This window comes from Barbus barbus (genome assembly GCF_936440315.1).
Source record: "Barbus barbus genome assembly, chromosome: 29".
In the NCBI taxonomy this organism is placed as follows: domain Eukaryota; kingdom Metazoa; phylum Chordata; class Actinopteri; order Cypriniformes; family Cyprinidae; genus Barbus; species Barbus barbus.
Window position 1 is genome coordinate 24,617,352 of NC_136757.1, and position 23,469 is coordinate 24,640,820.

General features: G+C 36.8%; 2 protein-coding genes across 2 annotated transcripts in view; both read left to right on the forward strand.

Moving 5' to 3' along the window:
• The first annotated feature begins 1,807 nt into the window (after positions 1–1,807).
• Positions 1,808–12,873, forward strand: LOC306848994 (pre-mRNA-splicing factor SPF27). Its single transcript, XM_079383803.1, has 7 exons — positions 1,808–1,952; positions 2,194–2,286; positions 2,363–2,433; positions 3,713–3,874; positions 11,952–12,002; positions 12,140–12,220; positions 12,333–12,873. Exons 1-7 carry the CDS (start codon positions 1,860–1,862, stop codon positions 12,457–12,459), a joined length of 678 nt encoding a protein of 225 aa, XP_079239929.1. The 5' UTR covers positions 1,808–1,859; the 3' UTR covers positions 12,460–12,873.
• A 1,050-nt stretch (positions 12,874–13,923) lies between these two features.
• The window catches only part of LOC306848989 (E3 ubiquitin-protein ligase TRIM33-like), a 30,819-nt gene continuing 21,273 nt past the window's right edge, over positions 13,924–23,469 (forward strand). The window contains exon 1 of the mRNA XM_079383792.1: positions 13,924–14,506. Coding sequence (XP_079239918.1) covers positions 13,957–14,506 — 550 coding nt within the window. The 5' untranslated portion in view covers positions 13,924–13,956. The remainder of the gene's footprint in view (positions 14,507–23,469) is intronic.

Below are 23,469 nucleotides of genomic sequence, written 5' to 3' on the forward strand. Positions count from 1 at the left end.
TACTGTAAATGCTGGCGTTTCTAGATGCAAATTGTGAACGCTCCATGTTTTTATATTGTATGTATTCTGCCACATATTGATGTCTCTGGGCTAAGACCCGGGTATCCATTCCCCCCTAGAACCGTCCCTGCCTAGAATCTGTATATCTAACATCACAGACATTCAAAAACACAAACTAAGAAGAACTTGACTAGAGGTCGACCGACATTGGTTTTTCTCTGGCCGATGCCGATATTTAAAAATCAGGGCAGCCGATGACCAATATTTGGCCGATACGTTTGGCCGATTTTCTTTCTTTTTTTTCCCCCTTCATCTCAGGGATGTTCATTTTTTTCAGTAATTTATCAAAATATTTAAAAAGGTTTGCTGCATGGTTAAAATATGCTGTGCGTATAAAAAAAATGTGTTTTTTAGAGAGAGAGAGAGAGAGAGAGAGAAAAGTCACGTATAAGTCGCATTTTATTATTTCATTCAGAAATAGGCCTAATGCCGACATGAAATGTTTACAAACATTACAATAAACACTGTAAACACAGCTAGGCTATTTTAGTTCCCCTCACTCCACAACAAATGCTTTCAATTAACAGTATTTAGAAAAGAACAAGAATTAAAAATATAAGAAGCTAGCTATAAACGACAAGCCAAAACTAATTCATTTAGGCTAAAATGAAACTGAAATCAACGTTGGGTCTCTCATTCGACACAAAATCAAATGTTTCCGTATTCGCGATGTATTTGAATGCCAAAATATTATTTATGTACAGGTGCATCTCAATAAATTAGAAAGTGGTGAATTTTTTTTTTCTTGTAAGTCATATATTTTAGATTCATTGCCTGACCTGAACCCCATAGAGAATCTATGGGGTATTGCCAAGAGGAAGATGAGAGACACCAGACCCAACAATGCAGATGACCTGAAGGCCGCTATCAAAGCAACCTGGGCTTCCAAACCACCTCAGCTGTGCCACAAACTGATCACCTCCATGCCATGCTGAATTGAGGCAGTAATTAAAGCAAAAGGAGCCCCTACCAAGTATTGAGCACATATACAGTAAATGAACATACTTTCCAGAAGGCCAAAAATGTTTTTTTTATTATTGGTTTTATGAAGTATTCTAATTTGCGTGGGGCAGAGCGGAGCGAGTATGAGAAGCATTCAGAGACACGGGCTGTGTGCGGTCTTCTGAATTAGCGAACATATGTTTTCTTTAGTTTTAATTTACCTAACTTTCGATCTGACCCTTTTTAAACGGTGGGTGATCGGGGAGGAGGTGCGTTCACTCTGTTGGTTAGTAAGACTGTCACTCAAGGTTGGCAGTCGTGCATATGATCTGGATCAGTGTAATATCGCGTCCACATCGCAGGCTTTGCAAAATAGCAAATCGGAACGTCTCAAATCGTGATTGCGATTCGATTTTGATTAATAAAAAAATGCCAAAATCGGCCGATCAATCGGTGGACCTCTAAACTTTACCTCTCACTGTAGTTATTATAGTGTTAGGGGCGGGGCCACGCTCGGTGGCTCCATTGCGTCATCGAGCCACCGTTTTAGCCCCGCCCCCCCAAAAATATTGAACACAGAATTGGTGAAAAACTGTTTAACGGTTTAACTCCACAATTCAGTACTACATCGTTCAGAGTCTTTGCAATGTGTTTCAGCAACACATTTCTAATTTGTGTAATGTGTTTAGAAACAATTCTCAGAATTCTCTTTACACGAACTTTAAATAAACAACACGCGGCAACAGGTTCCGCGCACGGCCCGCGTCTCCTCCGATACAGAAGGGGGCGCTGGTGCCCGGATGTCATTCAATTCAATCACAATAGAAGCAGCGCGTGAAGCGTGTGTAACTTAAAGGATGGCAGGACCGGCTTCAGTCGCTGGTGATGTTTTTGTCGATGCTCTGCCTTATTTCGACCAGGGTTATGATGCTACAGGGGTCAGAGAAGCCGTAAGTAGACTGAAAATGTCTTTTTGTACGTTCTGTCTTCTTTAAACGACGATAAATAATACATAATTGATCAGTTGCCACTATTGCAGACAGCTAACGGCTGCATCTACTTCTGGTTCTTAAACGAAACAGTTTAGTTGTTTAATCATCTTCTGTTTCTGTTTTAAGTACGCTATAGTATTACAATTATCTTTATTAGAGGGAAATAAATGATATTCGAATCGGTTTGAATCAATTTTAGGCAGCTGCTTTAGTGGAGGAAGAGACGAGACGATACAGACCAACCAAGAACTATTTGAGCTACCTGCCCACACCAGATTTCTCTGCTTTTGAGGTACAAGAAAAAGCTACTACTTCACTGTAATCCACATGTTCTCACAATAATCTCAGTGTTATGTTGTTCTCATTAGACCGAGATCATGAGGAATGAGTTTGAGAGACTGGCTGCTCGTCAACCCATGGAGCTGCTCAGTATGAAAAGGTAAGTTTGAGCAAAACTTCTGTTACAGGTGGGCAACTCTTGTGTTTTTGTGTTCTGCTTAACGTGTTCTAGTTTAAAGAAGGTAGGAAATTAAATTGCAATAAATCTATTGTTTATTTGGATCCCCATTAGCTTCTACAAAGTGGTTGCTAATCTTCCTGGGGTTCACATCTGTACAAAACACTTAAAAACAACCTAAATACAGTTACAGCAATCACATCACAAAACTATACCTCTAGCAGTAGCAGCACATAAACATATAAGCGCATCTTCACATTTTCTTCGAAACTCATATGTGCAGATACTCTCTTGTATATATTTATGGGAACCATATATTCCAAGCAACAGAGCCTTGATAAACAGTCTTTTTCATCAGATTTGTTTGTGGACATGGTAAAAAAAAAGATGAGCCTTACTCGCTTGTTTTATAATCATGTCTGAATCCCACATGTACAAAATGTTTTCAAAGAAAGAGCAGGGAGTTTGATACTTGAATACCTTATTGAAATATACCAACGGTGGTAAATGTAATTTAACCTTCACCAACATCCATATCACTAACATTAGCCCGAAATGGATAACGAAGCACTAGCCTGGCTTCTCTCTTCCGAACCAACTGAAGTAATTTTTTACTGTGTTTTTCAGATGAACTTGACCATGCCATTGGGCAGTACTCAATATGCGATAAAACTAATGCCTGCACCACATCCTTTAAAACTAAATATGGAATAAATGCAGAACACTTCCTATCTAAAGGGGTCTTTGGGAGGAAAAGTTGCAGTAATATTAATAGCTTGTAGCAGCCTATTTCCTAGTGAAGTATTGCAATAGCATAATCCTTTCCACTTTATTTTGCAGTGCAGAAGTAAGCTATTTTCTGTGATTATGCAAAGTGCAGTAAATCAGTGTTTATGAATATGATAAACTATAATAACAAATACCAGTTTGCAGTACAGCTAAAATAACGAAGTAAATGGATAAGAGATGTTTCAATAATCAGACTAGCTCCACTATTGATTGCATACAATGTACAGATTTACTTTTATACAACCATTTATCCAAAGAGACTTGAATTGCATTCAAGGTACATGATTTTATCAGTTCTTGGTTCCCTGAGAATCAAGCTTATGATCTTGGCATTGCTAGTGCCATGCTCTACCTTTTGAGCTACAGGAAGGCCTAAATTAGTTGGTCTGAGCTAGTTTCGAGTTTACATCCTTTTCTTAAAAAAAAAGTGTTGTTTGCTATTAAATCTACCTTCTTGTGCTTGTCTTCTTAGATATGAGCTTCCTGCTCCATCGTCTGGGCAGAAGAATGACATCACAGCATGGCAGGACTGTGTCAATAACTCTATGGCCCAGCTGGAGCATCAGGCAGTGCGCATTGAAAACCTCGAGCTTATGGCTCAGTATGGAGCTAATGCATGGAAGGTGTCTAATGAGTAAGTGAACAGACCATTCAAGATCTGAATCTTTTTCAGGAAACTCCATGTATTGAGGTAAAGAAATGGTTCACCAAAAAATTGAAGTGTACTCACCCTCAGGCCATCCAAAATGCAGATGAGTTTTTCTTCATCGGAACAGATTTTGCCAATGCAGTGAATGGGTGCCGTCAGAATAAGTCCAAACAGCTGATAAAAACATCACAATAATCCACATGACTCCAGTCCATCAATTAACATCTTGAAGTGAAAAGTTGTGTATTTGTAATAAATCCATCATTAAGGTGTTTTAATGTTAAAAAGCTTGTGAACTGTGCTTGAGCTGTACATTGTTGGGGAATAACAGTTAAAACCCATGGACCAGGTATGATGAACAAAGACCAGGAGTCAGATTGCGATTTAGTTCAAATAAATTTACTGAAGAAATAGTTTGCAGTTTCATCCGCAGAAGTCAGCTTTTACACTCGCGATGGAGTTCGTTGGCTGACCTGCTTTACAATTCAAAAACACCAGCAATTATACCCTAACAGAGGTTGCTAATTGCGTCAATGCGCAAGTCACCAAAATTCTGTCTGAGCTTCTCCCTGTACAGACAGATACTAACACGCATACGTAGAGAAACACTTACTTCAAAGTTGCCTCAGCCCTAAACCTTCTCGGGCATGGTTATACACACAATGAGAGCAGCTTCTTAGAGAGTAGACAGGCAGACTAAAGCCATAATCTACGGTGGCCGAGAGAGCTCAACGCGCTGCAACTTCAGAAAACGCATGCAAATAGAAAAAAACACCAGCAAATCAAGAAAACATCTTCATCGTTTTGACAGCACATGTGCTGCAAATCCTCAGAACACATGCAAATTAAGAAACTCTGCAAATGCTCACAACACATGCAAATTAAGAAACGCTGCAAATGCTCACAACACATGCAAATTAAGAGACGCTGCAAATCCTCACAACACATGCAAATTAAGAGACGCTGCAAATGCTCACAACACATGCAAATTAAGAAACGCTGCAAATGCTCACAACACATGCAAATTAAGAAACGCTGCAAATGCTCACAACACATGCAAATGTCCTTTCTTTCATTAGCCTACTAAAAGGGCCTGAATGCATTTTAAAATATTATTCTTACTGACCTTTTTATTTTTACCTGGTTTTAACAATTAATGAAGCATTGCGAATTTATTTTCATTAACCTTGAAATTATATTTAGTTGAGGATATTAAATTAACCATCTTATATAATAACATTAATCGTGTAATTTGTCATTATTAATCTAATATCCAAAAGACAAAGAAATCATGCAATCAGGGTGTTAAAATAAACAACAACAACAAAAAAACACTCACCTTTCAGTTCACCAACAACTCAACCAATAGCCACTGCACAATAGGCAAATCCCAGCTGGTCCGTCACTTTTTTTGGGTCCCCTTGAAACATTTCCATTGTGGTCCATGCAGAGCGTTTTTGTGAGGATTTGCAGCGTTTCTTAATTTGCATGTGTTGTGAGGATTTGCAGCGCATGTGCTGTCAAAATGATGAAGATGTTTTCTTGATTTGCTGGTGTTTTTTCTATTTGCATGTGTTTTCTGAAGTTGCAGCGCATTGAGCTCTCTCGGCCACCGTAATAATAAACTTATTCTCTAACATGCATAAATGTAACTTTGATGAATAATTATTCAAGAAATATTCTAATATTATTATGAAGGCCATTGTAGATCTGCCATCCACTCCTTCAGTCCCCCGTTTTAGACCGGTGTGGGGTCCAATACCCCAGGCTGGTCTACCAAGTGAGATCACTACGGAAGGTGGAGTGGTGCTGCATGATCCCCTGACAGTTCACAATTGTCTCTTCACCCCATCATGGATATCCTGGATACTATTTCATCCAGTCCCCAACCCTTCCACTCACAACAGGGCGTTGACGTCATCCTCGGTCAGCTGGTGCAAGCTGTTTATCAGCTTCAGTAGTCACATCTCCTCTTCCATCAGATTCACAGTCCTGCAGGCAGATTTAAAAACGCATAGCACAGACAACAGCAGACCAACATCATCCACAAGTAAACGTAAGACAAGCAGTCCTACGAATCCTCCAAAAGCATACAACACACATTTTATTACTCCAATAAAAAAAAAAAAAAAAATCGTTCCCGGCTTCTTTCACAAATTCTTCTACAGAATGTCACATCCATAAAAATCGCTCCTACCTTAAATGCAAACATCCACACTAACGTTAAAGCAGTGGGTTCTTTAGGATCTTACAAAAACGTCTATCGAAGAATTCAAATATTCATATCCTGCGAGCACCTCAGTAGTCTTAACCTGCCTCAAGAAATCATTAATATACTTCTCGTTAGCCCGCTGGGAATTCAATTGAGAGTAATACTCGGTGGAAGCAGTCATATTAGCGTTACAATACTCTGTCAAAACAGTCACCATGTTTAGAGTTATCAGTGGTGTACCACTCAGAGCCAACAGCATGGACTATCTTATGGTAAAGACAATGACATAAACTCGATTTAAAAATGCAAATCTCTTAATTCTTGAACCGAAGGAATGGGCTTTAAAAACGGACAAAATTGTTTTTCCCTATCGAACCAATAATCTCCCATAAAAACATCGGATACCTGCAGCCACCTGTAAACTTGATTAGGCTAGAAATCTTTCCACTAATTTTCTGGTGTTCTCGCATCATAGTTTTCCTACAGTTAAATATATCTAAACACAAGTGAAACACATTCAAATGCATCCATGCCATTATAGACCTTCAAGGTTGGGCTATAACACTTACTTTTCATGTAGTTATTCCATTTTGATAATGAATTTGTTAGTGGCGTAGCAATGTCATTTTGTAACAAAACATCTACAAAATTAGCCCAAAAACTTTTAATTTTTTATTTTTTTTTTACTTATCGCTGTTCTACATAAACTATTACATCACTCAGACCTTGAGGACACACACAGACAGCCTTATAGCTGCTTTTGACTTTAACCAATATTACCTAAACAGGATTCACCACTTTGTTTTCCCACCAGCCTTTCTTTATGTGAGGGCTCTCTCTCTCTCTCTCTGGATAATTTGGTTAATGACTTAGCCAATGTGTCACTGTTTCTCTGCCGTCAAGTCTAAAATGTTTACCTTTAACCATTCAAATAACAAAACGTTAACTAAATTTAGACCCTCAGTTGAATTTGGACATGGATTTTTAACCCATTATAGACGGCAATTTCACAAATCCAAATCACATAAACACTCTTAAACATATTAATCCAGAGAGTGATTCAAATCATCATTATAAAGGACAAAAGAAGTCGTTATTACCCACAGCAGACAGAGCTGGACAACCAATCCAATTACAGCTCATCCCATATTCGGCATTTTCTTTTCGTTAGATTCACTTAGAATTATCGACTTCTGTAAAGTCTACCCATCTGTAATGATAAAACACTCATTCCAGATTTTAGGTGACACAATATACACAAAACGGGAACATAGTCGTTCCCCAAAATATAGAGTATTCATGCTCTCACACGCATATATACTAGACACATGAATATTGAAACCGCTCCCATTTAAGGTTTGCTTTTTGTGTTAAATTGGAAGGATTTAAACGAATCAGTTTTACCTAGTTTGTACGTAGTCTCTTAGTTTGCCTGTTTATTAAGGATTTTTATTTTGAGAAAAATCACTGGAATGTTTAGCCTTAATATCATTTTGTTTTGGTTACTCGTGCTTAGCAGGCCGATAAAAGAGGCAGAGCACCGTCCCCGCCTCCACTCCAACAGTCTCTCTCTCTCTCTTACTCTGCAAATTAACTTTTGACAGTTTCACCAAACTTTTAACTTATACTATAATATTAAATTCATTACAATATAGATCCCTTCATCATTCATCAAAGTTCCAGATGTCAAAGTTTCTATTTCAGATCTCAGTTTTGACTATTTAAAGTAAAATATGCTTTGAGCAGTTCTTAAAATCATTTTTACCTCAAATGCTTAATTCCCTTGACCTTTGTTATCCAAACCATCTCTTCATTCAGCAAAACCCATCTTCATTTTTAGCCACCACCATGTCTTGTAATTGTCCTATGCCATGCCTTATGACCTGCATGAGTAAAAACTATGATAGATATATTAGTTCAAAATCATATCAGCCTCAGATTCAGGGATTCATAACTCTGCATATGAGACTTTTATTTATATATATATATATATATATATATATATATATATATATACATACAGATCTTGCCAGTAACTTAGACAACTTCATGATATTGATATAAATTAAGAAATTTAGTCTCAAAATAATGGCTGTCATCACATGGTCTGAGATGGTTCTTGAAAGCCCTTTGCCAGTGACTTTATAAATGAGCTCCTTTCCCTCAGGGTGTGATCCCCTGGCATAGTTGCATCAAGTTGTGGACGCTTGTCACAATGAAAAACAAGCCATCAAGGAATGCGGTTGCTGGTGATCAGGTCTGGAGGAGCTCACATTTTTGAGGCAGATTGCTGTAACTTCTTACAGTTCCCCCCTTAATGATGCTTTTAGGCCTATCAAGAATCCGCTCAAGTCCACTACCATCTCGCATATAACACCTCCCTTCGGGGCAGGTGCCCAGTGGCGGTGACCCCGTCTTAGGTTGCCCTCCGCTGGCCAAAAGAGGATCTTACCCGTCATTGAGAAATCCCATCATGCACACTGGTAACCGCTCTTTCCTGCTGCAACATGCTGCTGCAGCTTAGGAAAGGTGTACTCAAGAACCATGAGAGCCATTGACACCACCTACTAATGTTAAAACATTGAGACCGGTTAATCAGTGCAATATTTTAATCACTAAAATCAATTCGATATCTTCAAACCATCATGCTGAGATTACTCACTGAATTTAGATATCACGCCCATCCATTCAGTGTAATGTTCTGCTACTTCTGTAGCCGGAGCCATCGGGCCCTGTATGATGGGGGAGACTAAAAATAAGACATACAGTGCTATGCATACGTTTAGGCACCCATGCTAAAGTTGACTAAAAAGAGAAATAAAAAATAATCTTTTGGAAATTGAACTTAATGCCTTAATTAAAAAAATTGGGAAAAATCCAACCTTTAAGGACACCAATTTTCTTTGTGAATGAATAATGTATCGTAAATAAATAAATGTTCTTCCTTAAAATACAGGGTGCATAAGTTTGGGCACCCCTATGTTAAATTCCCATAGAGGCAGGCAGATTTTTATTTTTAAAGGCCAGTTACTTCATGGATCCAGGATACTATGCATCCTGATAAAGTTCCCTTGGCTTTTGGAATTAAAATAGCCCCACATCATCACATAGCCTTCACCATACCTAGAGATTGGCATGGAGTACTTTCCTTAAGATCACCTCTCAATGCAAATCAAACCAGCTATTAGGCTAACTGAAATAAAACCATGCCAATCTCTAGGTATGGTGAAGGCTATGTGATGATGTGGGGATGATGTGATTAAAAATAAAAATCTGCCTGCCTCTATGGGAATTTAACATAGGGGTGCCCAAACTTATGCACCCTGTATTTTAAGGAAGAACATTTATTTATTTACGATACATTATTCATTCACAAAGAAAATTGGTGTCCTTAAAGGTTGGATTTTTCCCATTTTTTTTAATTAAGGCATTAAGTTCAATTTCCAAAAAAATTTGTTTTATTCCTCTTTTTAGTCAACTTTAGCATGGGTGCCTAAACTTATGCATAGCACTGTAAGTTACTGGTCATAGAACAAGCAGCAATGCACTTTTTGACCATTCAAAATCATTACTTCTATAGCTCAGCGTCTGTATTATGATTATAAAGACATCTTGTCTCTTGAACAATAGCCCCTAGGTTTGTTATTCATTATTTTTTACAATCTCTTATTTCTTAAATGCATTGGGCAGTTGAAACATTTAACTACTAATTGCCCTCTTAATGCCTAAGATCTGAACTCCTTGTATCATGTCCTTTAAAATATCAGTGTCAGTAAATAGCTTATTGCTTATGACACAGGCTCGGATAACAGCATTTAGCTGACTTTGAATGAGAGAGAGAACTCTGAGGGGTTCAGGACTGGTAGCAATGCGTTTTCATTAACTTTTAACAATTTCATCATACTATTGCTTTACACTATCCCAACTTAAAACTTGTCAGAAATGAATTTATCTTACCCAGATTTGTTACTTCGGGTCGTGCTATCTGTGCTTTCTTTAAATTAACTTTGAAACCCCGTTTATGTTACTTGTTTACAACATTGTCTCATATGCAAACAATTTTTCAATGGAAATTGGCATTTGGCTGAGATTGAGTGGCTGAATTTTTGCAGTCTGACAATAAAATTAGTCTTTCGCCCAAACATCAGTAAATATAGAAATGACAAATTTCCACTCATAACACGTCTCTGTTACTTTTACAGCTTAAGCTAGAGTCATGATGGGAGCCAGCATGAGATAAACCCACTGCTTCATTGCAGTCAAATGCAATATTATCTTCTAAAGCAAAACATAAACTTCTAAGTTTTTCCAAGATGCTACTGTCAATTTGTGTGCCTAAAGTCTTTTCACTAACCCAGAATTCTGTTCAATATGCCTTGTCATGGCTTTCAACAATTATATAGGATCTATAACAGATTTATGAGATCATTCTTTGATTCTTTGTGCATAGAAGGTTTAAATGACAGATTAAATCATCATTCTGTTACTTCTGGGATTATTTATTAACAAATAGCCACTTTACACATCTGAAAATAGGCACATTTAGATAATTTTTTTTTCTCTCTTCTTTCTTGTTTGCAGCCAATCAAGTTTTTGTTTTAACTTTCCAATCGGAAGTAAAGCCCAGACTGGCCATTCTTTCAATGAATTCAGAGAATATCTTTAAGGTGAGAGCTTCAGATCTTGCTCTCTTCTGTTTCTCTTCATTATTTCTATCAGGACTAAGCAAGTTATCAAATTTGTCAGTCATATTTCTAGCATAGTTGAAAAATAAAAAAGATGATATCAGCAAGAGATTGAGGCGGCGATCTTACCAATAGCACTTGACTTTTGCATGATGAAACTGCAAAGTATATTCCAGAATTTCCATATACTGCTCCAATCCATATAGGCTCATAACCTAATTTTAGCTCTTTCGGGGTTGTTCCTGATGTATCCCAGATCAATCAATCCTTTCCCTTAACCTATATTTATATATATCTATATATGCGCATATAGGTTATTACTATTTCTTTATAACAGTAATTTTTGGGTATTCTGTTCCCTAACCACTGACCTGACCTATTCACTACATCTCGGGACGTGCCCCTGTCTGTAATGGTGGGAGTCGAGTGTTGGAAGAGCGATTTACGACTAGAACCCCGTCTAGCGTCTTACATTCTTCTCTGTATTTTCTATACCTTCACACAAATGCTCTCTCTGGCTTCTATGGCTCTCAGTGCGTCAAATGCACTATTTGCCTTTATGGCTCTTAGTGCCTTAGAGAATGTGTTTTGTCAACCCTGGCAATGCGCTTAATCGCATCCAAAATAAGTTTTTGTTTACAAAATATGTGTGTACACTTGTGTATATTTATTATGTGTGTATATATAAATACACAAACATACAGTATATATTTTGGAAATATTTACATGTATATATTTATATTCATATAATTTATATTATATAAATATAGATACACCTATGTTTTTCTTAAATATGTACTTAAGTATGTGTGTGTTTATTATGTAAACAAAAACTTATTTTGGATGTGAATCATTTGACCGCACTAGATAGAGAACACGTTTTAGCTGGAAGCAATGGTGTGTGGATTTGTTTCTTACAAAGATGCAAATTTTTGGGTGAACTATTCCTTTAATATAGAACCTACTTTGTATTACATTATTTAAGGGGTTAGTCAGTTTTGAAAATGGTGAACACTATTTGCGGGGTCATGACTAAAAAGCTCGGAGGATTAAAATGCTATTTAATTCTTTAATGATGCAATATAAATAGAAAATATAAACAATTGCGAGTTCTATTTGTGGATTTTATGTTGATCATAATTGGTTTGTCTTCTCTATGAAACAGTAACTTGGCCTTAATGATTGAAAATGCACAAAAGGAACTGCAGAAAGCTAGGTGAGTAACTTGTAGGTCAATGCAATTTACTTTACATATGGGTGTTGTATATTGTGGTTGTGCACAAACTATTTAACTGGCTTTTAAAATTGATCTTCATATTTCTTTTAATCTTAATATTTCTATTCTCCTTTCAGAAAGCAGATACAGGACCTGAACTGGCAGCGCAAAAATGATCAGCTGGCTGGAGGAGCCAAACTACGAGAACTTGAGTCAAAGTCAGTACTTTATTATGTTTCTATATGAAAACCATTTCCAGAAATTGTCTGGAGTTAAATTCAATTAGATTACTCAGCTCTGATGGAATCGTTTCTGCTTATGTTTTCACAGCTGGGTGTCTCTCGTTAGTAAGAACTATGAGATTGAGCGAGCCATCATCCAGCTGGAGAACGAAGTGGCACAGATGAAACAGCAACAGGGCGATGAGAACAAAGAGAATATTCGACAGGACTTTTAAATGAAAACAGTTCAACACCATCTTCAAACTGTCAGACTTTGCTAAAGCAAAGGATCACTAAAGTGTGACGTTGTGTTTCTTGTTTTGTTTCGATTTCGTGACAAACAGAAAAAAAGTCTTTGTAAAACACAAATGAGCAATAGTGTTGTAGTGCAAACAGAGGGTAAGCTGGTGTGTAGTTCATGATTTTGCACCAAAATGAAACAAGATGTCCATTTCAATTCTGGAAATCAGTAACTCGCATTTGTTTACTGTATACATAAAGTAGTTAATGTGGGTGTGTTGACATTTATAACAATTGTTTTGTTTATGTACGATTACCTGGTGGACATTTAGTTCATCTTAATTTTTATGTTCTTCTCTATTTGTAATATTTTTTTAAATATACAATAAAATGGTGAAATAATGACTTGCATTGTTCAGTTTCTCAGTTAAGACTCAAGCCAATGTGTCTGGAAATGGAAAATATAAATGATTTAAGAACATCACAGGCTAATTTCCACACATGCCATTCCACATGAACAAACTGTAGAAACGGCTATAGGGACTTGTATTGGACAGTATTATAGATTAAAATAATTGCATTATATTTTGTATTAACTTGAACATTTAACGTTTGCTGTGAGCTACTTAAACTTTGATCAAAGTAAAGTTAAAAGCAACTTAAGTTTTAAATTTTTACATGCCACAGTGGTTGATTACTTGCAATTAGTGGTCTGTTTGTGAGTCTTGAGGTATTTTAAATATCTTGCTTAATTGGGTGCTTTTTCTTTGATCTCCCACAATAGAGCACATTGCTCATTAACATGGTTGGTTACTAAGGAATCTAATTCCTTGATCTTCCTCCCCATCACACTTATACAATATTTTCATATTCCATGCTGCTTCAGAACTTATCATTTGATACTAAAGTTGTATTGTGAAGACCGTTTTAAAAAAAATATTGATCCTACTGTATGTTTGTAACATAGGGTTTTATTATTTAGTTTGGTTACTGGTATAACTGGAGACTATTCCATGTGAATCATCGAGTAAACATTTCTCAAGTACAATTCAATTATGAAACTTATTAAGTGCATCTTTAACATACACAATTAAGCAATTAAGACGCAATTAGTCGCCCACAAACAGCTTACTTTCGCAAAAGAGCAGTGAAAGGGAAACATCAGCTGGAGTAATAAGAATGAAGATTAGTGTAGCATTTATTATAATGGGTTTGTGTGACGCTTTTGATTAACAAATGTCTGATAATTTGCAGACCTTTATTGTAAGAATTATTACAATATTATTGTAATAATTTATTTAACGCCAAATACAGCGTTATAATGTTTTTTATTTTATAATTTACAATATACGTACTTTAAAAAACATAAGTCATTTTATTTATTTTTTAAAGTCTGTATTTCTCTGTGACGAACATGAGAGCGGCGGCATGACGTCACACCCCTCGGATTTTCTGAGCGCGTCGAACGTCAGGCGGTTCAAAGAGGAGCAAAGATGGCGGACAACAAAGGCCAAGATTGTACGGAGAGCTCCGCAAATATGGAGGTAGAGGCTTCGGGAACAGAAGATAACGGAGACGGCGGCTCAAAGGAACCAGACGCGGTGATTTTAATCGACTCGGAGTCGAAGGGAGGAGCAGACGAGCTCAAGTCTCAAGAGACCGTTCCCCAAGCGCTGACGACATCCAGCAGCGGCGGCGACGGCGGCGGAGCTACAAACGGGACCCCAAATACTGAGAGCACCGAGCCACCGCCGCCATCCTCCTCCTCCTCAGCAGACAGCACCGCCGCTGCCGCATCACCCGCTCTCATTAACGAGATGTCGCCTCCTCCACCAGCATCCTCAACCTCCTCCTCTTCAACCCCTGCCGCCCCGATAAACCTACTGGATACGTGCGCTGTGTGTAAACAGAGTCTCCAGAACCGCGACTGTGAACCCAAACTCCTGCCCTGCCTGCACTCCTTCTGCCTCAAGTGCATCCCGCAGCCTGAGCGAAAGATCACCATCCCGGTGCAAGGGCCCCATGGACAGGACACTCGTATTGGTAAGTTAGGAAAAGGGAAGTTAGTTAGCTTCGCCAGTTCTGTCCCCAACTATCCAGAAAACAAACATTGCTCAACAGTTTAGACATGATGACATGCAGTCAGTCACATACATGTGAGATCTCCAGATTGGGTTTGGTGTTTAACACATATTTAAGTACACGGGTAGCTGTCTGAATTTATTGGTTAACTACGGATTAGCAAGTCATGTGAAGTTACTTAATTACTAGCAGCATATTCTCTGTGTGCCTATGGATCCTGTAACCCAGGGGTTTTCAATCTTTTAGATGCCTTCGACTCCAAAATATGCGCAAAGGACCCCTATCCTAAAATTTGAAAGGCAGGCAGCCATATATTTTTACGCATATAGACCTAATTTATACCATGGTAAAGGGCAGGATTTTCTGCTATTTATACTATTTATTGCAAATAGTGGTAAAATATTATTTGGAACATTTTTAGTTTCTATTAATTTTTCCCCATACTCACCATAGTACTGTGCCCTTAGCTATTCATTAATTCATTGCATTATTTATTTAATATATTAGGCCTAATTTGGTTAAACCTTGTTGTATTTTTTACATTCTTTCATGCAATGTACTACTAATTAATTCTTTGTTACAATTTATATTGTTGCAATAATTATATATATATATGCTTGCATAAAGCAATATATACTCTTGGAGATCTTGGATGTGATTTGTTTTTGTCGTTGCAAAATGTAAACTGTTACTGCACAGCTGTATATATAAAGTTAAATATTTGTACATCCAACTTTATTCACACACATGCAGTACACTCACATAAAGCAATATATGCTTTAATGCAAATCTAAACTGCTCGATTGTTTATATCATCACAAAATCTAAACTGTAATAATCGCCCAGCTCTAATCTGCTGAATGCGTCTATAAGGCACGATGTTATAAATGTTAATGTCTGATTTTCTGTAAAGCTGCTTTGAAACGCTGTGCATTGTTTAAAGCAGTATACAAATAAAATTGACTTGACATCAGCAAGCAGTTTGAAAACCCCTGCACTAACCAACCATTACAAGATTGTCCAATTAACTAACCTTTCAAAATAGTCAGTCTTGTCTAAAGTTGATTAATTTGATTTAAATAGGATGCAATGACGTTGCAGCCTCATGCACGGTCAGTCAAATGATGTGACGGATGTCAATCTGAGTTATAGGCATTTTTTATGCAGCAATTGTCCACTGATCTTTTCTCAGTGGACGATCTCAGACAGTTGCTGGTTTAGTATGAGACATATGGCCCTGATGTTTTGACACGTTGTCTGTGTACTGATGATTAGATTTGGTGCTGTCAGTATTTTTGTGCCATAGGAGCCACCTAATGTGGTTAACGCACGAGGTAACTGAGGATGTGATAATGCTGGGGTAATGAGGATGTGTATAAATGCAGGGGTCATGGCCTGTGACCTTAGCTCATGTTGTCATTCATGCACAGTGGTTTTCTTTGACAATGCACACTGTGCCATCCACAAATGCTGCGTTTTTTGCTTGTAAATGAGGCTAGAGGCAATGCTGTGGTGGTCGATTTGTGATGCATGGCTTAGTTTTAGCGTGGTTTGTTGGAGCGTTGTCACTGTGACATTATTGGTGCAGTGGAGGTATGAAATGATCAGCCTGACTTTTTAGTCAAGCACTTGCTTTGCTATTGACTCCTAAGTGCAGTGTATTATTTATTATGCTTGCGTTTCTTGTAATAAGTTAGCACCGTGCACTGTAGTTAATAATAGATGAACTCTGCATTAGCTGCTGTATGTAAAGCTATTTTAATTTTTTGTTTATTCACCCATATAAGGGATCGCTGATGTATGTTTATAAGCCCAAAGACTTTAATTTATCTTTAAATCTCTTCACTTCACTAAGTGGTCTCTTCACTGTTATTACTGAATCAATATGATCATATCGGATCAGTGCTCATTACACTGCAGAATATTTTGTCAGTGTATCAGATTGAAAAGTTAATTCCACTGAACAGAAGTATTAAAATTGAGGACAAGGTTCAGTGTATGATACAAAAATGTAATGATTTGTACAGAAATATATTTTTTTGTATTGTTAGGTTTGTTTGCTTTAATTGAATAGGCTACACTGGGTGTCACATAACATTTTTAATGCATTACAGACATGAATCCCATGTTTTGATGATCCCATGATTGATTAGACATAGCCTAAACTATTATCTTACTTGAGGCCCCGATATACTTCAAACGAAATCGAAGAACGAACTGATATGACGTCATTTTGAACAAAATCAGGCCGAAACGAAGTTCGTTTTGAGTTCGTTTCGGCAGTTCAAAGCGGCTCACCAAAGCGAACTTTCTGGGGGAGTTCGTTTTGGCTCTTAAACACCTTTGAGCTACCATTGGTCCGTGGCGATTACGCAATCGGTGGGTGTGTTCTAGAGCTCCACCTTCTTTGACGTGCGATATTATTATTATTATTATTATTATTTTTTTTTTTTCTTTTCCCCGATTCGTTTCTCATTCAACAAAGGTCAGGCAGGGGAACAACATATCCAAGTCACTAGCAACATAAATACACTGTGTCGAATAGCTGAGCTGCCACAAATATATCCCAGGGCTTAAAGCTCTCCGGCACCGTGCCGGATCTCCGGCGTGTGGTGTTTGGCTAATCCGTTTTTAAAAAACATAGTCCTACATTTAAAAAAACAAAACAAAAAAACTTGCTGATATCATGTTCGAGTTCATGAGTTTGCCGACCAATGGTATGAGAGGAACTCCGCTTTCAGTCTCAACCAAACTAAGAAATGTTTGCTCTTATAAACACGAGATGCGCATTATAGCAGAGGAATGGAAAAGAAGCGACTGCGTCTCGAGCGCACGACACATTGAAAAAGCTGCCAGGCGCAATGGTTAAAGATGTCTATCTAGTGCAGGGCTTGACACTTACCTTTTCACCAAGGAGCACATGTGCTCCTAAGTCAAAAAATTTAGGAGCGCATTAAAAAAATTTAGGGGCGCAATGCAAATTTTTCAAATTAGGTGTTTTAGCTTAATAAGGGGATACAAAGAGACATTTACAATCACAATTATTTAATTTATGAGAATACAGAAAGTACACAAGGTTCTTAAATAATTTTACTTCAGACACTATTTAATAGGCTAATTATGTAATTAGTTATAATCCTATTAAACTGTGTCGGTATAAAATTTTCACAATAATCATTGAAGCTTTTGTCACGGTATATGTTTTTGTTTTTAAATCACAATATATAATTTCTAAGTGAAAAAAAAGTGTTGTCCTCCTAACAGGTTAAATAACTTTATTAAAGATAATTTACTAAAAGACTTTTATAAAAAATACATAAAAATATAAAGTAAACAAGTGTTTCAAGATTTGAGTGCAAAAGATTGTTCAAATGAACGAAAGAACAATATAAGTAAGGTCCCATTTGTTAACATTAGTTAAAGCAGGTTAACATTAACTAAAAATGTGCAATAGCTAATTGTTGCAGTAGTTAATATTCTTTGTTAATGTTGATTAATAAAAAATACAACTATGTTAGTTAATGTTAGCTCCATTGAATTATATTAAGACAACTTTTGATTGTATAATGTATTATTAAAAGTTGAAATTAAGATAGCATTATTAATAAATGCAGTCATTGTTTTTTTCATGTTAACTAATGGAGCTTGTGTTACTGAACAATAATAACGAATCAGTCGTTGATATATAGATAGGCCCACTGTTCTCTATTATAGATCAGTGGATGGGCCATGTTTTAGGTTAGAAAAAATGTTTGAAAATAAATAGCTCATTAAGTCTTTAAGAATTATTTGAGGCTATTGTGAAGACTAAAGCGAATATAAATATCTAAATGACTGTGAGTGTGAAACATTATTTACACAGTTTTAGGAAAGTAGCGCAGCTGATTTGTTTACTGGGTTACCGGGGTAACGGCAGCGCCCTCTAGTGGCGAATGTGCGTCATTCAGCGCGTCTTCACTTTAACTCGCTCCGCTTTTCTTCTCATCTGTGCTCATTTAAATTAAACCGTTGCGTTTTTAAAGTTCTTAAGTAATCATATGAGGCTGCATCGCAATTTTTCCATAAATAAACAGAATAAATTAATACGTTTGTTATAGGCTACTGTATAAGTTAGGCTGTTTTGTATTTTGTTTTGTATTCGCACTTGTGCTCCTAAATACATTTTCCAGTTCGCACACATCTATTTTTAGGCGCAAATGCGAGTGAAATGCTCGCACTGTCGAGCCCTGTAGTGCCATATTTACATAGAAAAGCTATTGAAAAAAGCAGCAGAGCTTTGTAAACAGCTCAAAATGATCACGCCATCTCCATAAGAAATATAAACTGTGCGTTATCTCACTATAACGTAATTTGTAACGTGGCACCTGTACTATCGCTCGCGGAGAGACTTTAAAGATTCAGAGAAAGCATTTAATTCTTAGAAAGAAATTGCAACAAAGCTTGGTGTCGACGACCCGGAATTTAGCAAAAAGCGACGTAGGGAAACATCATGCAAGTTTTCCAAAGCCATGAAAAGAATGAAGCGAAAGAGTAAAGATATAAGGTAGCAAGTACCAAATACATGTTTCAAATAAATGTTACACCATACTGCTGCTGCTGCTGCTGTTGTTCTGTCAATAAGCGAATTTAAAAGCTATACAATAAATGAAATGCCAAAAGAACATACAATAATAAACCTTTGTTTTTATCAAATTATGACAACACACAAAATATAAAAACTTAATAATTTATCGAGTTTAATAAAAGACCTAGATACACCTTCATTGCATCGTTGTTCTGTTTACACGTTGTAGAACTTTGTCGAAACAAGAACACACACACACCTATTAACAGGACAGCACATTCCGGAGAAATGTGCTCTTTTCACTATCTGTGGCCGTAAAATTAACTAACGACCAGCACCGTGCCCAAGCATCCTGCTCTGCTCTCCTTAACGTCTCATGAGACGCCTAAAACAAAGGATATATGTGTGGAAAAATCTGGAATGTAGTTAAAACAGGACTTCACGGTTGTTTCTTATCACTTAAACATAATTCAACCAGAAACAGGACAAAGACTTCTGGATCTGGACACGACCTCCTGACTGCTTAACATGTAATTCAATGATTGTATCAACCAGGAGAGACGTTTTTATGATGAGACTGGGCGTTGAGTCTCACAGATACATGCCCGACGGGACACTCATGAACCCCAGACAGCTCCCCCTTTCGTTTTTTTTTTTTCTTGTGCAAAGAACACCCAAACTTTTATTGACTCTCTGCCAACAGATATTCCTTTATTCCTATTTCTATTAAAGCAATATACTCAATAGACAATACATACTAACGCTGTATCTTATGTCTTTCATATACTTGGTGTGATTATTTAGAAGGTAGCATGTTAATCGATGCATTAACCCATGTAGTATATAGAATTAAGGTATGTACTTTGTGTATGCTAAATACCTGTTGTTTGATTTTGAATGAAAGCTAGTTGCGTCAGCAATAATTCGGTGTGGGTGAAAGTTGACTTTTCTTTAATTTTCATAATGTATGATTAAAACACTTATAGGGATCTGCTAGGACATATTCTTCATTTACGCACGGAAAACTGTGCTGGGTGGGGCTCTGCCCTACAGAAATAATTGTGATTGGATCAAACAGCAAAAGGGGCGGACTGAAATCAGCCCGTTAAAGACAGACGCCCAGCTTTGCTTAGTCTCTCTTTGCTTGCTTGCGCGCTGTTTGAAACTTCGCTCCCAGCCATTAACATCTGGCCAAGCATTGAACAACTATCAATACTTAGTCAAACTTCTGAAGAAAACCTTGAAAGTCTGAAGCTACGCGAAAGGAACTCAAGGAAAAACTTTGAGCGTCATCACGTCACAAAGAAGCCAACCAACCACCGAAGGGCATTCCTTGAAACGTGTAAGACGACGACACATCAGCAGCCAATCAGTCGGAGGTTCCCTCGGAGACCGCGCGGAAACACCCGATCAGCTGTCAAACTGAACTGAAAGCAAGTAATCAAACAATTCTTCATAATGCTGCTGGAAACTGGTTTTAAGAGTAAAGATAGTAAAGTTCCTTGCTTGTGATTCCCTCAGGTTGAAGTTAGAGCATTCTTGAAAACGAGCATTAGAACCTTAAACTCTCTTCAGATCAAAACAATTCATTGCAATGTGGGTGTTTGTGTGTTAAGTATTCTGTTTGTGTTATTTAGCTTAGTAGTGTGTAGAGTAGTAAAATAAACTTTGATTATATAAAGGAATCTTTGTCTGGTGCTGTGTGATTTTTCAAGTCTTAAACTATTTGCCAAAGATTGCGTTACCTATGCTCAAAATTTACCTAATCAATTCTGTGTTATTATCGTGGCCATGGGAATAAAACTTAATTGTTAAGAGATAACGTACTGATTTTAACGCTTGCTGGACAAGTCGTTAATGAGGTATCGTTAACAAGGTATAATTTGGACTTTTTGATTAATATCGATTAATCATGTAAATATCAATATCGAATCTTAAGAATAGATTCCCTAAAAGCTAAATTAAAATAAGGGCTAATCCTTTACAACGTTTACATTAATCTACACCCCGCCTCCAGCAGCGCATAGTTGTTGGAATGTTTGAAAACAGCATTCCGTTGCTCAGCCTTTTCGGACTTCTTTTTGCCCCCAAACGAAGAATGAAAACGAACTTCGTTTGAAGTATAATGGGACCTTTAAGATTCCCAATTTAGTGGTCTTTGCCATCTTTAATGTATCCGAAAACGAAAATCCTGCAATAGCTAGGGTATTTTTCCATCTACCTTTTTTTATTATTTTTGCACATTTTGGAATATCACACATGGAAATGCCAAGATTCACATAAATCCTAAAAATGCGCATAACTGAATAGGATAAACTTTTTGTCTGATAAGAAACACATTTACCGAATAAATTCCATCATGGGCATCAAAAAAAGTAATGTGACTTTGCACTATGGGACGGGATAACTTGAGTAACCAGTGGACCGATCTCGTTGCACAGCATCTGAAATGTTGTTCTGGTCATTCTGAAATGATCTGTCATCAAAGTATTTCTTTAGAATTGCCTTACATGACTTACATTGCATTCCCAAACAGCAGAGATCCACCTCTGAAAGCAATGACAGCATTTATTGTTTCATCTGCTCACTCTGAGGCGCAAGTAATTCATCATATATGAAAATTATTATGTTAAGTGGCTTCTCCTATTTTTCTTGGTGATACTTAGTCCCAGTTTATTAGGAAGTGACGATTTTGTTCTCTTTGACTTTCTGGAAGGAATGGTGGTTTTATTCGCAAATAAAAATCAGGCTTTTTTTTTTATTGTAAATTGTTCATCAAGCTCAGTCATTCAGTCCTGCTTTTTTTTTTTTCTAATAAATAGAATAAGTAGATAGAAAGAGAGAACAGATAGAGCTAGTTTAGAGGGTCAAGTTATTATTACAGTAATTAAAAAGAAAAGGAGATATGACAGAAAAAGAATATAGAATGCTAGTGTTAGTAGGTCAAGGTTTATCTTGTTTCTTAATAAACAAAAAGAAAATTAGTAGATAGAATAAAGAGTTATTCAGGATTATTCTACTCTGTTTTTTGCAACCTTCGCTTTTTAATAGGGGTGTGCCGAATATTCGGCCAACCGAACATTTTCGATAAAAATTTGTATTTATGCACCGGCCCTATTTAAATACACCCTCTCAAATCTTTCTCAAATGTCAGGCAGATGACAAGCTCAACCGCTCGACGGCTAGATGGTTATCTGTCTGAAGTCCCCATCCCCAGAAGCGATAACCCTCTTGCCTACTGGAGAAATAATCACGGCCACTTTCCTGACCTGGCAAAGATGGCATGCAAGTACTTGTCTGCTCCGTGCACAAGCACTGACAGCGAGAGACTGTTCAGTGCAGCAGCTCATGTTCTCGATGAGAAGAGGAACAGACTTCACTGTGATAAAGCAGAGAAGCTACTCTTCATCAAGAAAAACCTGCCACTTTACCTCAAGAAGTAGAATGGGCTTGTCTAGTGTTTAAATATTTATTATCCACTTTGCACATCTGCAATTCTTGGTGCATTTGTTGTTGTTAAAGTTCTACAGTTAACATATGGGCTATGGCAGTCTTTGTTTTGATACACTATTATGTTGAAGGCCTACAGAGAAAATATTGTTGTATCTTTATTCTTTAAGCAGTTGCACTTGTTCTGAATGCACTTTCTTGTAGTAGTCCTACAGAGAAAAATTTAAAATGCACTTGACCTAAATGCACTTTGTTTTTATGCGAGAACATTTAATTTTACAACTTTTCAGTAGGCCTGTACATTATTATTTAAAGTACACATGAGTGGGGTCAAGTTAAACATTTTAGTTAATGTTATTTTATACTGTGCATTGTTGCAATGTGCTAAATAAATATTTGCATAATTTGTAATTGATTTATTCTTTGAAACTTTAATATTAATTTATGCAATTGCAATGCCTTGATTTTAGTAAAGTTAGTACACAGTCATAGCCATAAATGCAATGGTATTAATAATTGGCATAATTTCTTTCGGTTTTCTGTTTTCGGCCTTGGTTTCCTCTTTTTTGGTTTTCGGTTTCGGCCAATAATTTTCATTTCGGTGCATCCCTACTTTTTAATTGTATAAATTATTTTTTTTATGTCTTAAACTGTTAATTTCTGAAACTTTGATAAGATAAAAATATGAAAAATAAAATAACTCCTATTTAATTTGACGGTCTAAAGTGGATGATCAACATTTTCTGAAGCTTAAGAGTTTCAAAAAAAAAAAAATGTTTACAAACAGTCGTCATTCTGTTGTATATTTTTTTTTTTTTTTTTTTTTTTTTTTTTTTTAGTATTTTTCAATATTTCCTTTTTTTTTTTTGGAGTATAAATTATGCCCTAAACTTGTGCTATATTATTTGGT

Coding starts and splice junctions, on each gene's coding strand:
- LOC306848994 (XM_079383803.1), top strand. CDS start 1,860: ATGGCAGGACCGGCTTCAGTCGCTGGTGATGTTTTTGTCGATGCTCTG. Junction 3,875..11,951: donor GCATGGAAGGTGTCTAATGA/GTAAGTGAACAG, acceptor TCTATGAAACAG/TAACTTGGCCTTAATGATTG. Junction 12,221..12,332: donor CTACGAGAACTTGAGTCAAA/GTCAGTACTTTA, acceptor ATGTTTTCACAG/CTGGGTGTCTCTCGTTAGTA.